The 20,110-nt window shown below is 39.7% G+C and overlaps 1 protein-coding gene across 4 annotated transcripts in view; it reads right to left on the bottom strand.

Annotated features, from left to right (window-relative positions):
* plxna1b (plexin A1b) overlaps positions 1–20,110 on the bottom strand; it is a 213,921-nt gene that overhangs the window by 159,601 nt on the left and 34,210 nt on the right. For all 4 annotated transcript variants that reach the window (XM_008409387.3, XM_008409389.3, XM_008409388.3 and 1 more), the window contains exons 2-3: positions 16,681–18,116; positions 2,780–2,962 (exon numbers count right to left, since the gene is read on the bottom strand). In XM_008409387.3, coding sequence (XP_008407609.1) covers positions 2,780–2,962; positions 16,681–17,862 — 1,365 coding nt within the window. In that variant the 5' untranslated portion in view covers positions 17,863–18,116. The remainder of the gene's footprint in view (positions 1–2,779; positions 2,963–16,680; positions 18,117–20,110) is intronic.

The raw sequence follows: 20,110 nt of genomic DNA, 5'->3' as shown, positions 1-20,110 counted from the left end.
AATCAAAAAAAAAAAAAAAGCACAATTAGGTATTGGATTATTGACTGGAAGGCTCTCTTTTTGTCCCCCGGCCAGGCCACCCATAGGGACTTTGAATGTGTGTGGAAGTGTGTCCCTGTCATGGTCAATGCCCTTTTATTGTCAGTGCTCAAAAAGCCGAGGTGCAGAAGTGGCCACTCACCTCTTTCTTTAGTTAAATACTAATTGATGTGTACAGTAGTGACTCAGGTGCATCACTTATTCAGACAGAAAACCAGGGACTACAGAGCTCATGTAGTGTTGGGAGATGGAAAACTGGAGAAAGGCTGAGGAGCCGAGTAAAGCAGAGCCCTGCTAAATTTACACACAGCTTCATTCATAAAATTAAAAACACATTTTAAACCACACAACATGAACATTTTATTAGGATTTTTGCATAATAAGTCAACATGAAGAAGTGCATAACTGGAAAATTGGAAGAAGACGATTTTCTCAGTTTATGAATAAAATTCTGAAAAGTGTGGTTGGCATTTTAAAAAAATGCACCTTTTAACAATGACTTTTCAATGAAAGTCAAAGTTGGAAGTGAATAAATAACTAAAGAAGTGCAACGTCTTTTACTGTAGCAGTGACTGGATGACCACTAGAATTAAGTGGACATCACCCCCTTTTTATCACTTCCTTCTTTCCTCCTTCTCCTATTACTTCCTTTATCTGTCTTACCGTTCCATCTTCCTTCCTGTTCCTACATCTCCTCGATCTGTGTCCCATCAAACCCTGACTCATTAGTGAAAGCTTCCCATGTGAACGTCCCTGAGAGTGAGTGTGTCAAGCAGAGCACAAAGGGACTTCATTAGTGCTCGCTTTAAACATGTTGTTTATGCCACTGCTTTGTTGCTCTGGACAACCTTGAACATCATTGTTAATTAAAAATAGACTGAAAGGAGATGGCACGAGCTATCAAAGCTCTCCCGTCTGCCCAAATGATGAATCAGGAGGTGAATCTAAGAGAAAATGAAGTAGTGTACTTGAAAGGTTATTAAAAAAAGAAAGATGCTCCAGGATTCTTAGAAGAAAGATCCATTTTTCACACACCGGTTGTTTTTACCTCAGCCCTTCAATCAATCCTTCCATCTATTTTCCTCTAAAAGTGCAACTAAAAAAGCCATTAATTCATCCCAGCATTTTATGACTTCATGGCTATCGGGAGTCTCGGAGTGTGAGTATGTGTGTGCGCTCAAGGTTTTGTATTCTTGTCCCTCTCAGCACATCCAGTCTTTTCTGAGACGATATCCTATTTTTTCCCTGTACTTTCGGAGGCAGCCAAAAGAACTGCAAGCTTCTCATCTTTGTTGTTAATGCACACGAGAGCAACACAACAACCTACTTCCCAAGTGAGATTCCACACACAAATATACCTCAACCAGAGTGGATAACTCGGCGCTCGGAGGGAGAGGCATGTGAGAACAGCTGAGAAAATAAATCGGTTGTTGCCAATCTAAGTGAATGGGCGTCACGCTGACAAATGCAAAGCACTGAATCTTAGTCAATCTTCCTCATAAACACAAACACAGACAGGCACACGCAAACCCACGCCATCACAGGAGAACGCATTATTGCACATACGGTGAGTGACAAACACACAAACGCCACATGCATACGCAAACAGGCATTAAAGGCACAAAAACACACAGTCTGATTATACATTCATAATTTTGAATGGATGACAGGTCTTGAGCAGTGAGGAGGGGAGCGGGTTGAATTCTAATGAGTCGCCATTTACATGAGAGTCCTTTCTTTATAAACTGAAATACACAGAGAAAGTCTCAGACGTTAACATTATACAAGCAACATAAAAACTCTTAGTTTATGTCTACCTACCATACATTCACAAAACGAAATTCGTAGTGAACACATACACTTGTCATAATCATCCTTCCTCTGTATAAAAAAAAATAAAGGAACGAAATTGTTTCACCGCTGGGGGAAAATTGTATCTAATGTGGGAATGAAGCCTTGCAAAGAAAACTGCTTTTACTTAGAGGTCTCAGCAGAGAAGCCCTCTTTTGGCCAAGTTAAATATAGTTTTAATATCCAAGGTGAGAATGCACACAATACTGGGACAATGCAGTGTATTTTTATGTCATATGCCTACTACTTCATTTAAACCTTTGGAAGAGTCCGCTGAAATGTACAGTTACGAAAAGGCCAATGACCAAAGAGAGAAAAGCGAGGAAAAGGATATCCACCTTAAAAACTTTGAATGATTGCACAGAATGAAGAACAACCTCTTTCCGTTGTCAGAAAAATCAATGTATTTAGATATGTTTATAAATAATTCGCCTGCAACCCAAATGTCATCTAACAGAGTCCTCACACACCACACCATCTCAGTGCAGTGTTTTTCCACTGTGTACAATCGTCCAGTCTTAAAGAAAGCTTGCACATCCAGCTCACTTATGCACAGTCAGCTCAAGTCCTCAAAAGCTGGTAGTTGTCCAAACAGCTGCTATATTTGTCTTTTAGTCATTTTTGGTTTACTTATGTACAGACACAGAGGGGCAGTTATTTAAAGAGTATTAAATAGACATTGCTTTACAAGCTATATCAAATGTCTCCAATAGAAACTGAAGCCTCACAGTTCATAGATCAGTAAATCGCCGCTTGAATTTAAAACGCACCACAGCTGCTTGCAGCCAAAACCAGTTGAGCTAAAAGTATATCAAGGCAACAAAACAAAAGAGCATCTGTTCAGTTTGTGCAAATCATATCATTAGAATAAACATCTAATCAATCCTACCTTCTTCAGTTTACCATTGCGTGTACCGACAAACGCCACCGTGTTGCCACGGTAGTCGTAGGCAGCCACTGAAGTCATGCCATCGTCTTTGTCTATGAAGAGAGGGGTGCCCTCAATGGTGCTAGTTCCTCCAAGAGGCTGGTTGAAGTCTTGTCCACAGAAGTTGTCGTCTATCTGCAGGGGCTGCAAAGTGAAGACAAAAAGTTAGCAACGAGGCAAAAGACCTGACATTTTCCCAACATAATAAAGCATATTTGTCTAAAGATGCACCCAAGATTCCCCCTAAAAAATTATCTCCTGACCAGAATTAGCTGAGATTATTGACACCAGCAGTTTGCACCAATCCAGATAGTCAATATGTTAATCTTTTTTCAACGATTGGACAGAAAAAAACTAAAACAGTACGATGGTAATCTTTGGTGTGGGCACTGTTACTGAGTGATGACTACTCAAAGTTAGCCATAAAATAATCAAAAGGGGGGGAAAAAAACATGCAAAAAGCCACTTAAAAAAAATATATTTTCAAGAACATGTCGAAACACTGTGACACGTACATCTCATAAATTTGCTAGAATTCAAAACAAACCAGAATATCCCTTTAATGTTTTGAGTCCTTACTGAAAACTGAGGATAACAGAAAGTCCACTCGGACCCAGGACTTGCAGCACTTCATCCTAAGCACTCCCAGACTCTTTTCAAAACAGATCTTAGAAGCCCCCAAGCTGTGTTCAAGTCTGCATGGAGCTCATTTCCATTGCTCAGTGGGGATCGCAGTGAAACCCATTGGTCTCTATTGCTTCTGATTCCGTTGCTAACACAGTAAATAGGTTATTCAAATAAAGAGCCATTCATACCGACAAGCAGCATTCTAACAAGCACAGTCCCACCCAGCAAAACTCTTTTTCCTCAGCTGTGTTCAGTCATGGTGTTATACCGCGACCATGTGACAATATCGAGAGCATTCCGATATCACGAGGGGCACATCACCCAAGGCGGATCATTGACCCATATGATCCCTTAACCAGTCACCACACACACTCAGTCAGCCCATAATGCATTAAAAGGGGTTCAAGTGCCAAAATGAATAAAACCTTTTGTTTGATGATGAATGACAATGTTAAACCAACACATTTTGTAATTTTGTAGACGTTTTCTGGAATCAGGCCGTCGTTATTATTGTTGGATTAGTGATTGGGTTGGACTTAATTTAATTATTGGCAGCAATATTAAGCTTCTTTGACTGCAAATTGATATTTATAACAAAATAACGAGATCCACCTCTATCGGACTAAGAAAAGGGATCCTGGTCATGACGGAGAGTGAAAGTCAGACACAGTTTGAGTCATTTCTGCTTTGTGTTACTGACAAGCAACATATTGGAGCAGAAGAACAACACTAAAACCCAATGGCCGTCAGTGAGTTATTCAGCCAGTACACGCACGCACGCACGCACGCGCGCGCGCGCACGCACGCACGTACACACACACACACACACACACACCCCCACACACACACACACACACACACACACACACACGCACACACACACACACACACACACACACACACACACACTTGCACTTGGGGGAGTGTGTAAATAGCAGTGTAATCCACAGACTTATCACTACATCATCTGATTGATCCACACAGGAGAAAAGATAACACCTCCCTCCTCCACACTCTGCCGAATGATCTACCTAAATTGCCTGCAGCTCAGCACACGTCAATAAAGCCTTTTTCGACATTCTCGTTCTCCTTTAAAGCCCGTTTCTGGCACCAATAGGAACACTGGAGCTCTCACTAGGCAATCTTACCGCTTGTATACCTGAACTTTTTCATCTTGTCGTGTTGCGAACACAAATGTCACTGTATGTCAATGAAATTTTACATGATAGAGCAACAAAGTAGTGTTTAATTGCGACTTGGAGGCTAAATGTGACATGGCTTTAAGGGTTCTGCCCACATGAAAATATGAAGTGTGGTAAGCATTTATATGCAGCTCCTTTAACATTCATATCCCAAAGTAAAACCCACTGTTTCACATAAAATCCCACAAATAGGGTTTGAATTCTCTTGCATGGCACCGTTTTGCTCTAATTGCCTCAAGTCACCCCTCATACACCTAAATATGCTCCCCCAGAAGTGTTGAGGCTTTCTGCCATCTTACTTTCTCTGAAGCAATTCTTTAACAATAATTAAAAGGGATCATTTTCAGCTCATAACCGAGGATGTGTTCAAGTAACAGAAACACGCAGCTATAACTGGAAACTACATTGTTTTGTAACCGCTGACGCCTGAGGGGTAAATTCTTTCTCAAAGATAGCCGACGACACACTCACTACAACGCCAATATGGTCTGATAATCCTGCCATGTAAAAAACCGACAAACACATTAAATCAAAAGTATTCTTTATAAACAGATTTGCCACAAGCAAAATAACTATCACCCTCATCCGAGCTACAATAAGGGACAACAACTTTATAGTCAAGCGAGAAATAAGAAATGTAAGAAAGAGAACGTGTTCGTGTCAGTCAAACCACAAACACATGACATCGTGCCTGAGGGACACAAACAGAGGGTTAATTCATCACTGCAGCTCCTAACATCACTGTGTACAGATTCCACAAGACCCCCAAAAAGGGTTAAAACATTCAACATCAATGCATTATACATTAATATGAATACCCCACAGCCTATATAGCACCGTCTCCCTGGGGCACATAAAGGTAAAAAGTTGTTCAATTTTCCCTACAATCTGGAAGCTTTAAACAGCCAAGATCAGCAAAGAATAAGAGCAGAGTCCCTTGAGGATAGGCAGCCTTTTACAGGGGCAACTTTCTGAATATTATGCAATTTAACGCAACAACAAATTCCCAGGAGATTTAGGGCCAATAGCCGTGGTGGAAGGAGCGTTTCTCACAGTGGTCTCTGAAGGTTATTGGCTGGATACTATACTTAACATTCTGCTGTTTTTTTGTTGTTGTTTTTTAAAGCCAGTAAGCAAAGACTTAAAGTGTAAAACCTTCATCTGACTTTGGCAGCAGAGAGTTGGGAATGAAGAAAACAAGGTTTCCTGTTTTTATTTTCTTTAAGTTAATGTACTGCATGCATCAGTGATGGGTATCATCGAAAGAGAAGTTGTGTTTTCATTTGAATTTCTAAAACTTCTCCAACAAATTTCAAGATTCTGCACTTTTCCCCAAGTGAGATTTCTATGTTTCTCCATCACATTTTATGATGTTTTACAAATGTGGTTTTATTATCAGTCTATTTCATCAGTCATTAAAAATATGCTGATGTGGCCTTTAATTTGCCAGCAGAGTAAAGAGTTATTTTAATATGACAGCTAGTGTCACCAAACATTACACTAACAGACAACTTGAACGCATGGTACTTAATCAGCCAACGTTTTCTGCACACCAGGCAATTCTTTGCAGAATGCTTGTTGCTTGCAATGTTATTACAATTATAAATGTGTGTTAAAAAGTAATCAAGTAGCAAACAAAGTGCTAGAGTGACTGAGGTTTTTCCCTACCGATAAAAAAGTAACAGTGTTTTGAAACTACTATTGGAGAGCTACAAGCACCGTGTATTAAGCCGCCAACCTGCGCCGATAGAAATACAACTATATATAGTGAGTGTGTAGTCTATTTTTTTTCCTTTTGTTTGTGCATCCAAAGTCAAAATAACATTGAAATATTTTTTAAAGAGTGCTCATGTGATATTGCTGATGTTGAAGGCCATAAAGAAACGTGCAACTCAAACACAGCTAATACAATATATGAAGCACATCAACACCAACACAAGCTAAGCTTTTAGAAAAAACAGGTCATGTGTTAGTGGACAGCGGGGAGTTTGTTTCCTCATGGGTGGAGCTGTTTTACTCTATTTTATGCTGCAAAGCACTGAAATATCGTCATTCCTGTGGAACCAAACACGTGTGTGCGCACAGCAACACTGACTGATTGCAGATGTGGGGCGGCTGAAGTGTGCTGAAGGAACCGATTGAATAATCATTCCTCCATTATTGCCACTTCTTTAACATTATGAGTCACATAGATAAGCCTGGGCAGACATCACCCGATACTCTACTGGGATTTGTCAATGTGACACCTAGAGTCAGTTAAACATACGGAAATGGCAGAGTACAATAGTACTACATAGAAGATCCTGACAGGACACGCTGCTCTTGATTACAGCTAATAAGGTGGGAGGAAAAGACATGAAAAAAAAGACAAAACACTCTTTCACCATCATGCAAATAAACTGGACATCCTGTTGCATCTCACAGGTGCCCTGCGTCCCTTTAAATAACAGCTCAGGGGAATAAATACTAACATGGAAAGCTACCTGATAATAAATTGCGTGGACAGGACATTACGGTTACAATTGTAGTTCATCCGTGTGTGTGCCTTTCTGTCAGCACTCTTGCATTATGAGCTCTTTCTTCATCAAGGCATCAAACATGCATCACAGTGACGCTTTTCTCTGTGTGCGTGCACGAAATGGCCTACTTTCACAAGCATCACCATTTGAATGTGTGTGGGAAATATCAGGAAGTGAAAGTTATAAATAAGTGAACAGAACAAACAACGTGCATATGTTTATAAATATATACGTATATATATACCCACTAACCCACTAAGTAACTGCGACTTTTATTCTGTCTATTGTTCAGACAATTCATTGTATAAAGAAAATTGCCACAATTAATACCATTTTAAATAAGAAAATACATTATGTTGTTGCATAAACTGCAGTAACATTGCATTGGCTTTTGTGGACGTCATGATCACTTTTAGAGAAGAATTCATCTGCAGCTGAAAAAAAAAACCCTCTCACATCAACAAGTGAAAACGGCTAATCTGTTGAGTATATTTTGGATTAACCAATTAATGGTTGACTAGCAAAAGGTGCTTTTAAAAAAAAAAGGAACCTGGGTGCAGTGGGGTAAGTTCAGTGTTGAAAGCTCTACATGCAGACCTTGGGAACCTTGAGGAGTTGGCTAGTCGTCAGAGCAGTGGTTACAAAATCTGTCACCACATGTTTAGGCCACAATGGATGGGGAGATATAGAAATATTGCAGTGCATTGCACAAGAATTAATATCCCTTGAACTTTAAAAAAAAATATATTTTCTCATGTTGCAACCACAACCTTCAGCATTTTTTAATGGAGATGTATGTGCTTAACCCACATGAAGATAGTGGCTAAACTGAGATGTGGAGGGGAAATTACTCATAGTTTCAAACATTTTTTACATATGATAAACTGAACATGTGGCTCACATTTGTATTTACCACTTGATTAGAATCACCTTCCGCTACACTTGCAGCTGAAATTCTTTAGAAGTGTGATTCTAGATGTACACATCTAGAGATGGTTAAGTGCCTTAACACAGTAAATGGGGCTGAGTACAAATGCACACAAGATTTTTTTTGTCTAATTAAAAAAATATATGCATCTTTTTCCATTTCCATCATTGCTCTACTTTGCCCCATGAACCTTCCAATAAATTCAACGAGGTTTATTGTTGTAGTGCATAAAAAAAAGTTATTAAAGTTTTCAGGAATCTGGATGTTTTTGAAAGACGTTATGGAGAATGTGCAAAAAAGAGAAACAAACAATGCTTTCTAAATGCATACAAATCCTAGCAATTATTGTAAAATTAATATTTGCAACAAGCTCAGCGTCAATTAGAAACCAGAGGAGGACTAAATGGTGCCCTCAAGCAAAGTAGTTAACCTCTAACAGAGCAGCTCCGTTTTCAGCAGGGCAAAACTGGAGTCCAAGCAGCAACAAATATTTAAACAAGATGAAATATGGCAAAGCAGATGATTAAACATTCTGAACTTCAAGATTAACATTCTGAACTTAAGATTATTACGAAAAGTGCTGGATAAATCTCTAAACTGCACATTCGTAACCACATAAAAACAGCTAAGAAGGAAACCACCAGCACATGCAAAACACGCACATCACTTCCCCTCGCTTCCTGATTACATCTGATAATGATGCATGCAGCACGCCACCCACACACAGTACCGATCAATACATAATTACACTGACAATTAGTATCATTAGAGTGGTGCTATAGCTGCTAATTTGTGGAGCTAAACACTCTTCAGAGAGGGAGAGAGGTCAGAATAAAATAAGCAGCTCTCACAGTCTGTATGGGGTCTTTTCCAAAGGTTTCCTATTGTTTTGTTGTTTTGTAATGACAGGATGAGAAGGATATTCAAATTTGACAAGATCAGCGGCGGGTGGGGGGGATAAAATAAATCCAAATTTCCTTTCTGAAACACAGAATTTCTCTCCTTACTTTAAAAACTATCACACAGGCAGATATTAAATGACCCAAGCTCATTAGTTTGAAATAACTTTTAAAGGATGGCGCTCCACTGACGTCTCCCTGCTCGACTCATTTAGTCTGTCAATTATCTCTTCATCAACTCTGGCTCAATTAATCAGGTTTAATTACTTAAACACATTTGCTGCCATATCCTTTTAGATTAGGTCCACAGAAATGAGATGGTGTCTTACAAAAGACCACAAGAGCGTTACACTCATTACATGATATCCTTAATGATGGATTTAATCAGGTTAGAAGATGGTCTCGCAGTCAATTCCAACTCGCCTTAGCTGTGAAACGGTAATCCAAATCTCCAAAGTGATCTCAACTTGTTTCTTTTTTAATACAGAACACAATCCGTTTCAAGAAAATAAATGCTATTTTAACTTACAATTTTTTTACAAACAAGTGCTACAATAATGTCAAAGTACAGAAAGTCCTCTAGAAAACTTTTGAAAGCTACGCCTTGAACGATGTCTTTCAGTGTTTGTGTCTTCCATCCGCTGCAAGCAGAAAGCAGATTTAGATGTGATAAGATGTTTTCGACTCAGCGTTTCTAAGCCACTCAAACTGAAACAAAAATGAAGAAAAACCTGTGGTTTAACTGGAACTGTGGCCTTTGCAGAAGAGCTATAACTTCACTTATTCATGGCTTAAATTTATGACTACAGATTAAGACAATCTTTCAATATTGCCAGGTACTTAACAGGTTTTAATAATCTCTCTACCTGTTACAGACCAGTTGGTACGTTATTTGGTGCCATTAAGAGTTCGGCAATATTGACTTTTTATCACAATATTTTTGTGGTATTTATAGAAATAATGAGCGTCAATAATGATTTAGAAATTGAACATGGTCTTTTTTGTGAATAGACTCCATGGTTATGACTATATCTCACTGCATAAAGTCCAAAGAACACACACCATGCTCTTAAAAGTGAAACTAACCTAATTCAATGCCCTTAACAAAAGGGATACTGAATAAAACAACTCCACATTTTTATTTATTCAAAAATAATCATATTTATTAATGTTCCCATGGAACTAAAGGTGGAAAAAATCATTTGCAAGGTTATGCTTTATTTTTGGGGCTTACAAACATAATTATGACAATAACATTTTCTTTTCTAGGATGACAAATTTTATTTAAAAAATTGCAAATCCTTAGTGTCAGAAAGACACTGATTCAAAAATAAAGTCAAATTACCATGTTACAGATATTGTTAGATGCAGCTTTTAAAGACATAATATGTTTGAAAATTAAAGTTTCAGTTTTAGTTTTTAGTGTTGAATTTTTTTTCCTTGTAAATGCTTCTTTGTATTTTGTTTTCTATGTTTCTAAGAACAATAGTGCACCGTCCATGTGAAATAAACTAAACACCTCTACCTTGAAAAGCCTTAAATTTATGGTATTGTTAAAATAATAATTCTTTAAAAAGTAGTTGGCATATCATCCAACAAGCCATGTCACAATATCATTACAGAAATAAGATTTTAAATGGCATTGTGACACTAAACTAACGAGTAAATCTAATCTTAAACAGAAACAGACAACCCAACTATTGATTTCAGGTTTAGTTTCAAAATCTCACCTTTGACACTGCTGGCCAGACAACAGCTGGTCCACGCGGCCTTAAAAGACGTTTACTTAAAACCGACTGGTTTTCTAGGATTGATTGTCTGATTGATGCCCTGACTTGTGCCAAAGTTCAAAACTCTCCCATCCATCTTGTAGTCAAGAGAAAACACTGTGACAGTTTGAGTAATCCGTTGGAACAAGAAGAAAAATGGCAAAGAGTGGCACTTCCCATGAGAACGGGGAATATATTAACTGCCATGGGAGGGAAAGACCAGCTGCACAATGCCTTACTGTCAGCATGACGTTAGAACATATTACAATTGGGGTCTGAAAGTGATTGGTGGCTCTGGATTTTGACAGTCTGCATGACATCTTTAGTCATTCAGACGAAAAATGTAAATTCACCGAGAATAAGGAACACCAGAACGATTCGTTTAGATACACTCGTCTAACTTTTTACAACTTGATAAAAAGTCGTTTGGTACTTTTCATTACCAAATTAAACACTACTTAAAGAGTAAACATGTATTTTCTACAAAGTAACCCCCAGAGCAAAGAGGCTTTAGGACTGCCTCAACCCAGAATACTTCACAGACACACAAAAAGACGTGCGCTTCTGAGCACCTCATTAGTATGGCACCTACACTGGAAACACACACACACCCTGTCAAGGGGGCTCCGACACACACTCTGAGGTTTGACATGACGGCGAGACATATGGCTGAAGAGGACAGAGCGCTGGCCAGGTGAGGGACACCGATATTATTCGTGCGGCAGTCGGTGTTCAATCACGCTCTCCTCCTCTCCTTTCCCTCTTTCTGTCATCCACCCTTTTCTCAAGCTGTTCTTGGCAGCGGCAGTGAAAAAAAAGTTCTGAGGCCATCACTCTTCCTCTGGCCCTGCTCTCCCCTCAGCCGGTGAATCATTGCCTCTCTCCTTCCTGAGCACACTGGCTGTAAAAGGCTTGCTGCTCCCTCCTTGGCTATTTGTCGTTTCCTCTTCTCCTCTACTGCAAAGCTTTTCCTCTTAGTCCATTTCATCAATTCCTCCTTTCTCGTGTCCATCTCTGTTATTTCCCCAGTTTTTCCCCTCCTTGTTTGGCTGTGGTTTAGCTTTTTTGTTTGTTTGTTTGTTTTTATATATTTGTGCAGAACCGAACATAAAAGAGAAAAAACTCTGAATCAAAGAAGATACAGTCTTCACTGATTTCTACATTGAATTTAGCTCAAAATGGTGAAAAATCTGACATTACCCCTGTACAATTACAATAACAATGCCTTGCTCATAATTGCAAATCAGAAATTTCTACACTTAAATATTGAGCCTCATTGCTGACAAGTAAATAACCAACTTAATTCAACACAAACTGATTTTGAGGTTTTTCTTTAGTTGCCTCCAGAAGATCACTTGCATTTCTCACTTCGTTTTCCTCACATCCTTATCTGCTTACTTCAAATTTCTCTACTCTCTTATGCAGGTTTCTTTGGCATCCAACTCTTCCTCTGGTTCGGGCTCCCTCTGGTTCTTTCATTTTTATCTCCACCTACATCTTGCACCTCTCTCTCCTTTTGGTTCAGGCTGCCTCGCTTGTTTAGTTTCTGCAACATTCCTGTTCATCCTTTCATGCTCTCACCTCTACACCGATTCTTCTCTCCTGCTTCCCTTCCCATTGCACTCCCTCCCATATTTTCAGTCATCTCTCCTCCTCGTTCACTCCTAACTTAGCGACTCGCCTCCACCCTCTCGTTCTCCTTTTGTGGAAATGGTTTGTATTGATCCACTCTCAAACTGGGGAGAAGGTCAGAGGTTCACTAATAAAGCTCAGGGACAAAACAAGACCCACACACACACACACACCCACACGCACACACACATACGCGCATACACACAAACACAAACAGGAGACAAATATAGCCCGGTAGCAGAGCTGAGGTGCTAAACGTTATACAGTGAGCGTCAGCGCTTTGTCGAGGAAAACATATTTTGCCAGACCTGCATCTAATGCGCCTGACAATTTGTGTTTACCAAAAACAGATGAAGTTCAAATGCGATAGTAAAACACGCCAGCTTGATGACGGCCACAGGCAAGAAATGAAGATCTAAGCTTCACACGGGAGGCTGATGGTGCTCCTGGTGATCAATCATGGCTCTGTGGTTAACAGCTGTCCATGCCTGTCCAGCCCACCACCCACAAACCAGCCCTGCCTTGCCCTCGCCTCTGCACCATGGCAGGGTCAACCTGAGAACGTTCACCCTCAGCATTAAGGAGCGTTTCCCACACTGCTAAGACTGCATTTCAATTGCTCCGGTTGTTCAGCGGGAACTTTTGGGACTCCGTTTCATGCATTAGTTTATAATTTCAACAGTTTCCACCACCACAACTGTGGTGTAAAGATCTGATTTTTTTTATGTTGGCTTTTTATTTATGCTCAAACTGTTTTTGCATAAGACTAACAGTAAAGTATTCAAAATTAAATATATATAAAAACATATAACGATCTAAAAATTCTCCTAAATCCATTGTGGTGCACATGTTCAGCAACAGTGGAGGGTGTGATAGGATGTGTTGATTTGGACCTCCCTATGACTCACTGAAGGCGTCTTCAGAATCAAAGTGTAGTTGATGGTGACTCGACTAAATACTAGACATGCATCAAGGTATGTGCTGGAAACCTTATTGTCAGCTTGGAAACTCAAAAGTTATCTTCTGTTTTTTTAATTAGGAAACTACCAGACTTTCACTCTTCTATGCAAAAGATACATAAAGAGCGAAAACCTAACTATTTTAAGTGCCTGTGGGGTTTTTACAAATGAAGCCAGAGAAGCTAAATCTGCAAAAGAAAATGGTATTTTCTATGTTACTTCATTGACCGTTTAGTCATGCTTCTACAAAAAATACTAGAGGGTGCCACTTCTTTAACAGTTTAACTATTTCCCAAATAATCTGTTTAGCTTTCCAAAGGCAGTGAATTCTCCTTGGACTTGGGCCAACTGAGGAAGAGACGACTTCAGAAGTTACCGGAAACACTAAATGGAGAAGAAGCAAAATGTATTGGTTCTATCCTTTCAGTTTTCAACATGTCTGTTGTGGAACCGGACTGGATATAGAAATGTTTGCAGCCTTTTCTGAGAGTTCTGATAAGGGTATGCATTCACTAACAAATATATAATAAAACTGATGTTGACAGCTGCAAGTGTACTAGCATAACTTACTACACTAAAAGCATTTTGTTTTTTTAATTCTGACCTAAAAATCATTTTGTCTTTGTTTTAAAACAGTAAAAACTAAAACCCTGTTTTACAGCAACTTTTTTTCTGGCACACAGTGTGACGTCACCACTGCCCTCAATACGAACTACTATTGGGAGTAGTTTGACCACCATTTTACATTTATTCAACAGCAATCTGAACTCTACTACATGTCTTGAATATAAGAAACTGCTGCTGTGTGCTTCATTTAGCCATGCCAGGAACATAATATTACTAGACAGCAGGAATGATTTCATAAGGTGTACAGAAAGTACACTCTACATACTCTGTCATTAGTGATCTTTCGTAGAGATCATGTAAGTTCCTAACACTGTAGTGTTTCTGGCTTAGGTTGTTTTCCCATCTGACATCTAAAAGCATTCAGGGCTAAGCTGAGCTCAGTGCATACAGCATTTCAGAGTGTTATTACCAAGGTAATGAAAATTAATTAAATCTGTGGAGGAAACTCAAACATCTGTAAGTAGTAATTTATTCAAATTCAACTTATGCTCTCTTAACCATTTTAATTATTTGTTCTTGTAGGACCTTTACAAATATACTGTAGTGATAGCTGAAATATAATTATAGCAAAAATAATCAGATTTTACAACTGCGTTTAAAAGAAAGAGATGTTGTACTCAGACTTATTTTTAAAAGATGAAGCCACTCGACCACACAACCAGATTTAATGCATTACTGCATTATGTACAATGTTGCTTTTTCACCAGGTTATATTAACTAGTATGTGGATGTTTCTGCCTTAATAAATTAAGGACTATTTAGATCTTCTGTGAGTGGTTATCTTGATGTTTCGCTCCATTGTTTCCGTTTTACTGCTGGCTAGTTAAGTTATTTCACACAGTCCCCGTTTCCACACTGAAAAAATGATCTCAGATTCAAGCTTTTGTGGAGCTGAGGACTGGGCCTGTTTAGGGCAGCTGAAATTAGGTCAGTTTTAAGGGGCACTGGAGCAGACATCATTAACCTGACACTGACCTCCTAGGTCTTGCTGCTGGTCTTGGGGTCAGCTAGTCAGCGCTTTTGTGAAGCCATTACATTGTCATTGATGACAGTTTTCAAGGGACGGCAGGTTTTAAGAGGTTGTCTGAGTGATAAATTATTGGTGGATGTAATCCTCACCAAAAGCACAGAAACCATGGTAACAAGCCGTACAGAACGGGATTGGAGGAATAAAGGAGGGATGGAGTGAGGCATATCAGTGAATTTATGAGTAAATGGATCAATGAATCTGTGGCAGGGAGCAAACATGAAGGTTGCAGCAGTAAAAACATTAAATGTTATCTTGGTGGCATGGTATGTGTGAATAAGGAAATTTTTGAAGTGAAAGAAAAGCCAATGAAATATCTATAGGTCTGCATGTGATTGAGAATTTATTAGGGTTTGATGAAATTTAAAATCAAGCTCGACTTTCAACATCTGAATTGTTGAATTTAGATGTTTGGTAAGAATGTATGACCTGAGAATTGTTCAATTTTAAATGTATTCCTTTGTGTTGAATAAAGGCAAAATTGGTCAACTTGTTAATATTTTATTCTAAAATATTTAACACTAATAGAAAGATTGGAAGAAAATGGTTCCGATGATATTCTTATGGCTTCACATCTTTCTTAGGAAATCAGAAATGTGTAAAATAACAATTTAAAAGAAAATGTTTTACAAAAACCAGAAAATAGAGATGATTCTGATCTTTGATTATCTAAATGGTGAAATTAGTTGACCTGTGTGACATAGTAAAAGGTCATCCAGCAATGTGCACCAACAGTTCTGTTTAATCAAATGGAAAAAAATAAAATCCCTCCGTCTAACAGCCTTAACATAGGCAGTCTTATAAACCAGGAAGTGGAAATTAAAGCAACAAAGAGAGGAAAAACCATCATCTCCAGTAATTCTACAGAACGTAGCAAGAGAGAGGTAGAGGAGATGAAAAGCTGCACTTCCAGAAATTCACGTTACTTTTCACAACTCTGTGCCCTTATGCCAATGACGACTAACAAAGGCAAACATTCCCATTCCTCTAAATTATCCTACTCCATTAGATGCAACACAAGCTGAAGGCTTTGTGTGCATTTCATATTATAACAACATCTGAAATCAGAAATATGTTGACTTATAAGGAAACACTTTAAAACACTTTTTTTTGTAAATGTGAAGTCTAAAAGTATATCTCTTTCCCTGCAGTGTTGTAAAGTCGCTAGTGCAACTTCATGCAGGTGTCTGTTTAAGCAGCGCTTTCTGTAATGCATGCAAGGCCAGGCTTTGTGGCTCAGCTGGTGAAAAACAAGTCTAAGTTGCAGTATCTCCCAGGATCTAACACTGCAGAGCGCTGAATCATGCTGAATGCATGAGTGTGGATGTGCCTGGGTGCTCCTTCTGAGTGACAGTTCACAAATCCAGGGGACTGGGCTAATGATGTCCCCTGTCTGAGTGAATCAACACGCCAAGAGTTTGTTGGGGGACGGAGGGGGGAAAAAAAGGGCAGAAAAAGTAAGAAAAAGAAGACAGCAGGAGATAGACAGCCAGAGACTGTTAGTATTCCACAATTGCAAATCAGATTTAGCGTCAAGAATAGCAATTTGTTCTTACTGCTTAAATTACTACATCTGTGTTTATCAATGCTAATAATTTTATCTGGATTGTCAGAACAAAATCTCAAGCCAAATCTAGTCAACAACATGTGCTAAAGCAAATATGTGAGCTTACCGAGTTGATGCAGTCGAGCTCCTTGTTAAGCAGCCAGGGTAAAGAGAGTTTCCCTTCTCCCCTGTAGCAGGACTGAATTCGTTCCTTGATCTTCTCCTTGATCTTCCTCAGGGTGAACAGGCACAATGCAGACTCTTTGGGTGGCTTTGCCCGATTTTTCTGACCCTGAGAGAAAACCGTGAAAAGGATGTCTTCATTCTCGGAAATCCCCAAAGAGTTGGCCAGCTGCCTGCCTGGTCGGGCCAGGAAGGCGTCCTGCACCAGGCGGTACTCGATCCCGTCTTTGGTGCAGCCAATGGGGAACTCCACGTAGGAGTAAAACTTTGGGTCATCCATGCAGAGGCGGACAATTTTGGAGGTAAAGAACTGCTCCCCGCTGGCGTCAGGCGAGGTCAGTTTGGTATCTAGCTGCATTGTCAGATAATAGACAAACTGTTCGCTGCTGAAGCTGTACACATAATAGATGTCAAAGGCAGGAAACTTGGACAGGGTGTCTGAGGGGATCTTAAGCTGAGAGGAGACAAACTCATCCTGATAGACGAAGCTAAACATGTCAGCATTTTCTTCATTCTCCATGAGTTTGCGACTGGACAAGGTAGGAAAGTACTCAGATTTTCCATCAATAGGTGTTCCAATGAATAACTTGCTAGTAGGACTTTGAGGGGAGCTTATGATGACCCCTGACATTGTCCCCGACTCCGCCACACTGGAGAGGTAGTGTTCCTTGCGGTGGTGAGGCTCGCCAAGTTTAAAGAGGTCATCCAGACGCAAGAACTGGCAGATGCCCTGCGAGGTGCTGCCGCAGGCGATGAGACGGTTCTGTGCGTAGTCTATCAGGAGCAGCTTGTTCACGTTGGGGGTTTGGGCCAGGTCGTGAGGGCAGGACTGGACACTGGGTGGAGGGTAACATTTCTCATTGTCCACCACTGGGCCAGTCATGTGGCTGCGCAGTTTAGTCAGGTTGCTGGACAGCTTGAAAATCCAATTGACAGCTCCCACATAGACTTCTCCAGTCTTGTTGTGGATGGCCAGATGTGTAAGAAAATGGTCAGCAGGGACAAACCGTTTGAAGGGCGGGGGTTGACCACCAGAGAGGGATGGGACCATGAGGAGTAAAACCCCCAACAGGACAAGCAAGTTCCCCTGGCCAGGGAGGGCTAATGTCCGAGAAAGAGGACACATATCTGAAGTGTCCAGCGGCGAGGCTTGGGGGGCGGGGGAGGAGAAAGGAAGAAGGAGAACAATCTCTGTTGCTTAGATCCAAGTCAGGATTTTATTCTTTGCCTCCTCTGCTACTAAGGAATGAGAAAGGAGAGCTTGAGGGAGGGAGAAGGACCAGGGAAGGAGAAACAAAACTCCTATTGATCCACTGTCCTGTTTTCAACGCTGTGAGCAGTCATCAGGAACATCATCCACAGAGGCACAAGGTTGCAGCCCTGAAAGGCAAATAAGAGAAAATATGTTAGAGTCTAAAAAATGTTTCTTATTGATTAGGCATCAAGGAGGAAGAGAGGCTTAAAAATTGCAAAGATTACACAGACAAATGAGAAAAGAGAAAGGTTGACATTTGCCTTGGTAAAATATAAATAATATCAAATCAAGTCTGGAAGGCAAACGTGTCTGCAGTGAATTATGGGCAAAAATGCAAGGGAGCCAGGAGTCGATTATTAAAAGCTCTATACACAGAATTCGAGTATAGCCATGAGTTATGGACTCACAACATTGAACCTACTAATATTTCATAACTCTCAGTGTTACAGTGCCGCTCTTGGAGATTTGTTCTTGGAAAAACTGCTACTGGGGACTGTAGCATTGACAGCGAGCAATTTATAGGTTGGTCTGCTTAAAGCTTTTCCTGTCATGGTTTTATACTGCAACAAGTTTTTCCATATTGTAATTATCCATGGAGATCTGGTGGGCTAGAAATGGGCATCAGAGTTGTATAGCGGCCAAAACTTTACAGCAATGCAAGATAATCTGGTAGTGTTGCCTTGGCTGAGAGAACCCAGTCCGATACATTAAGTACACATACAAATAGAAAAATGATAGAATCGTTTTACTATTCACTGCTGCGACAAATGTTTTATTGGATTTTTCAGTGTCTCACACTTGTGGAAGTGATAAACTTTTAAACATGGCACTAATGTATTCATATTATCTAAAGTGCTCACAATAACTCTGCAAATGTTCTTATTTTTTAAATATTTTTTTTAAACACTTAAAATCAGTCTGAAAACTGCCCACGCTGTAATGCGTTTGGCTCCGTTCCCTTATCCATTGTAGTTCCTGTCTGCTCAACAAAACTCAAATGGAAAACTGAAGAGTAGGGATTTGGCAAACACATTTATTTTGCTTAAAAGTTTACTCAAGGTGCACTACAACATACTGTTAGCACTCAGTACTGACAAAAAAATGTGTTGTTTCAAAAGGCTAACAACGAACATGTTTTTCTGGGTGTCGAAATGTTGGAGAGAAATTACAGAAATTGTTGACAGATGTGATTATGTTAATTTTGTAAATGTTCATTCACCCCATCACCTGAACTATCCTTGAAGTTTGGGTGCAACCTGGACAGGCCACCAGTTCATTTATTTATTGTCCCTGTTTATTATTTAATAGGACAATGCAGTCAAAGACAGCAACAGAAAAGCGTCTGTAGCTTATGCAATGCACAAAGAGTATACAGCTAAAGCTAATTCACAACTCCAGTCCCTCACTGGGCCTTTCTATGCAGCGCACACACCAAGAAAATTCAGACACACACAGAACAAACAACCATGTGCAAACAAATTGAAAACTCAGGGTACTTTAGACTAACACATTATGTTTTTGGGCTGTGCAAGGAAGTTGAGTTACTCAGAGAGAACCTACGGATGTACAAGGAGAACTTGTAAACATTATGCAGAGAGACCTCAGGCTGGGATTAGAACCTATGACCTTCTTGCTCCAAGGCAAGAATGTTGCACCATGTACTTTCTGCTAAATAAAGCTGGTCAATGATTCAAAAACATTTGGAGACCTCAGTTCTAGGAGACTAATCGTTTAAATTTATAATGCCACGCATGCTAACTGCGCTATTCTTTGTTGCACGACATCTACTGCTTACCATCGTCTCTGGCCTTAATATAACTAATTAATAACAGGATGGAGAAATATATATTGTGAAGACTATCGAGGTCTTAAAATTGTTTGATCCACCTAAAATCTTTGTTAGCGGCATTGTCAAAACTGAAAATCAGATCTGTGATTAATTGATTTCTAGGCACGACAGAAAAAAGGAAGTGGATGGATAGGTAAAGGAATGCTTAGAAAAAGCATAGCAAAGCCAGTGTTCTGTAACTGACTGATTAGCTTAACTTAAGAAGCAAAGCAAACTGTCTAATAGTGATTAAGCACAGAGATCTAAGGCTGATCTGTTAACTCTGGCGAG

This window comes from Poecilia reticulata, chromosome 5 (assembly GCF_904066995.2).
Source record: "Poecilia reticulata chromosome 5, P_reticulata-male-v2, whole genome shotgun sequence".
Classification (NCBI taxonomy): domain Eukaryota; kingdom Metazoa; phylum Chordata; class Actinopteri; order Cyprinodontiformes; family Poeciliidae; genus Poecilia; species Poecilia reticulata.
Note: the sequence above shows the minus strand (reverse complement) of the source record. Positions and strands in the feature narration are given on the sequence as shown.